Below are 2075 nucleotides of genomic sequence, written 5' to 3' on the forward strand. Positions count from 1 at the left end.
GCACCAACAAGCACGCTCTCACAAACAAATATTTGCCACGCTCACGCCAGCACCCCCACAACTGAGCTCCCACGCGCTCTGCCTAACGTCTCCTGTATGGGACACTCCTCCAAGCCCTGACCAACTCTTCCTCCAACTAACAAACTCTTGCATTCAAGTCCTCTTATTTTTTTCTGCACTTCCCACAGGCTTACGCAATGTGCCACACAATTTCTTGTTCGCACAGTCCATGCCACCAAACCATGCTGCCGCCCTCCCAGCCATCGCAACCAGCCGACCAACGCACACTGCCCCAAACTGGGGATTTGAAAGACCTCCATCCACCCAAGTCACTCCAATAAAGCGTTTGCGCATCATGGCGATCTCCTCATCATCGCGACCAACTAGTGCAGACATTCGCTACAAAACGTCACGCCTCAATGTCAAAACGCGCACGCAATGTCTGCATGTCAACCCGATCCCATTACATTCAAACTCCACATCTTCTCCACCCTTCTGCAAGACACCGTCAAATGCGCCCCTCGCGAATCGTCCGTACATCCTGTCGGCACCCCCAAACACCAATACTTTTGAAGAGCCTTGAACTAGTTGTGACATCGCCGTGAAACCCAACAACGTATGCATTTATGATGCCAAGGCACAGAGGAATGATTACACGAGCACCATTGAGGGCAAAGCGAAAGATCCCTGATGAAGCGTGAGCCCTTTTGATGCACACTGAAGCCACATCGGTGCTCCATTACTCTTACTCTCCTCATCATGTGCCATGTCTCCCCATAACTAAACAGCTGCTCTGGACTCTAAATCCAAAAATGTGTCGCAAAATCTATGCTTTTACCGTTCGTTTACGCCTATGGCGTGTTTTCAATGACTTGGGTTGTGTCATCAACTGTAAAATTTGCCGGACCAGACACTTCAGCCAGCGGAGGCTCGTGCCCTTTATCAGCAACAGTTTAAGCCGGTCAATTCCTCTCGATGAAGCTTAACAACGGTGTGCGATAATAGCGCGTATCTATGGAGCTAATATACACAGATATGCCTGATTCTGCTCCAAGCTAGGCTATTTGACTTCATCACATTCCACTGTGCATATAGTTGCCCAAATATCCCACCGGCCTTCATATGCTGCTCGTAAGCATTTGAAGCATTGATATGAGATGCTCTCATGGTAAAAACCACCAGTGGTCAAGTTGAAGCTTAAAAGATGTGCTGTATAATTAGACTTAGCTGCGGTATCCTGCAATTTTTTTCCAGCAAATAATGTATAGTTCTTCACGGGGCACATAGCTCACGCCGCAGTGGTGTGCGCCGCCTGAAGTATTTTCTGCTAGACCTCGTTCTGCTGTCTTGTGGAGCGACCGTCTCCAAATGTTCCGAAAACATGTCAGCAGAAGGTACGTTGTAGCTAGAGCTGCTGCAAAGACCCCAAGCAGCAGCACCGCGTTGTTGCGCTTCTGCGACTTCCGTGGCCACCCAGGTCCGGAACCTGCTGGTATAGGCTGGTTTAATATAACCGTCTTAGGGAGTTCAAAATTTAGTGCCGAGTAAAGGAAGACGGGAGATGCTGTTGAGGTGAGCCACAGGTGTGAGTGAAGAGCTGGTTCTCCAGAATCACATCCAGTGGTGGCCATTAGAGTAGACAAAATAAGAAAACCATGAGTAGGCAAGATTCTTTGGCATTGTTTTGTGTGCTGCATTTCCAACAACGTTTACCATTCGAATCTGGTGTGCCTTTTGCTGTGTAAGTTAATCGATCACGATAGCATCAAAGAATTTTCACGCTTTGCGCTGCCCTTGGTCAACCAAATGTGCCAAATACACGACAGCAAAACACTCTACAGATATTCACAAATAACAACGGATTTCTGAATGCTGCGCTATGATACAGCGTCGAGTTCTGTCTTGCACGTGTCGAGCCCACAGCCGGACTCGTTGCCAGTGGTGCACTATGTTATAGTGCATAAGGTGGATATTTTCATTGGCTGAGCTGGCAAAGTCACAACTTTTGTAATTAGGTACTTGTGCTGACTATTTTAGTTAAGGAATTTTGTGCTTGGTTTCCAGCTAACCAGGAT

General features: G+C 47.8%; 1 protein-coding gene across 1 annotated transcript; it reads right to left on the minus strand.

The window, feature by feature from the left end:
* Nucleotides 1-194: 194 nt before the first annotated feature.
* Nucleotides 195-396, minus strand: ENH_00018790 (hypothetical protein; the record flags this gene model as incomplete). Its single annotated transcript, XM_013579349.1, has 1 exon — nucleotides 195-396. A coding segment is annotated over one exon (202 nt), but the record flags the coding sequence as incomplete, so codon positions are not given.
* Nucleotides 397-2075: the final 1679 nt, after the last annotated feature.

Source organism: Eimeria necatrix, genomic scaffold, assembly GCF_000499385.1.
Source record: "Eimeria necatrix Houghton genomic scaffold, Enh_scaff1626, whole genome shotgun sequence".
In the NCBI taxonomy this organism is placed as follows: domain Eukaryota; phylum Apicomplexa; class Conoidasida; order Eucoccidiorida; family Eimeriidae; genus Eimeria; species Eimeria necatrix.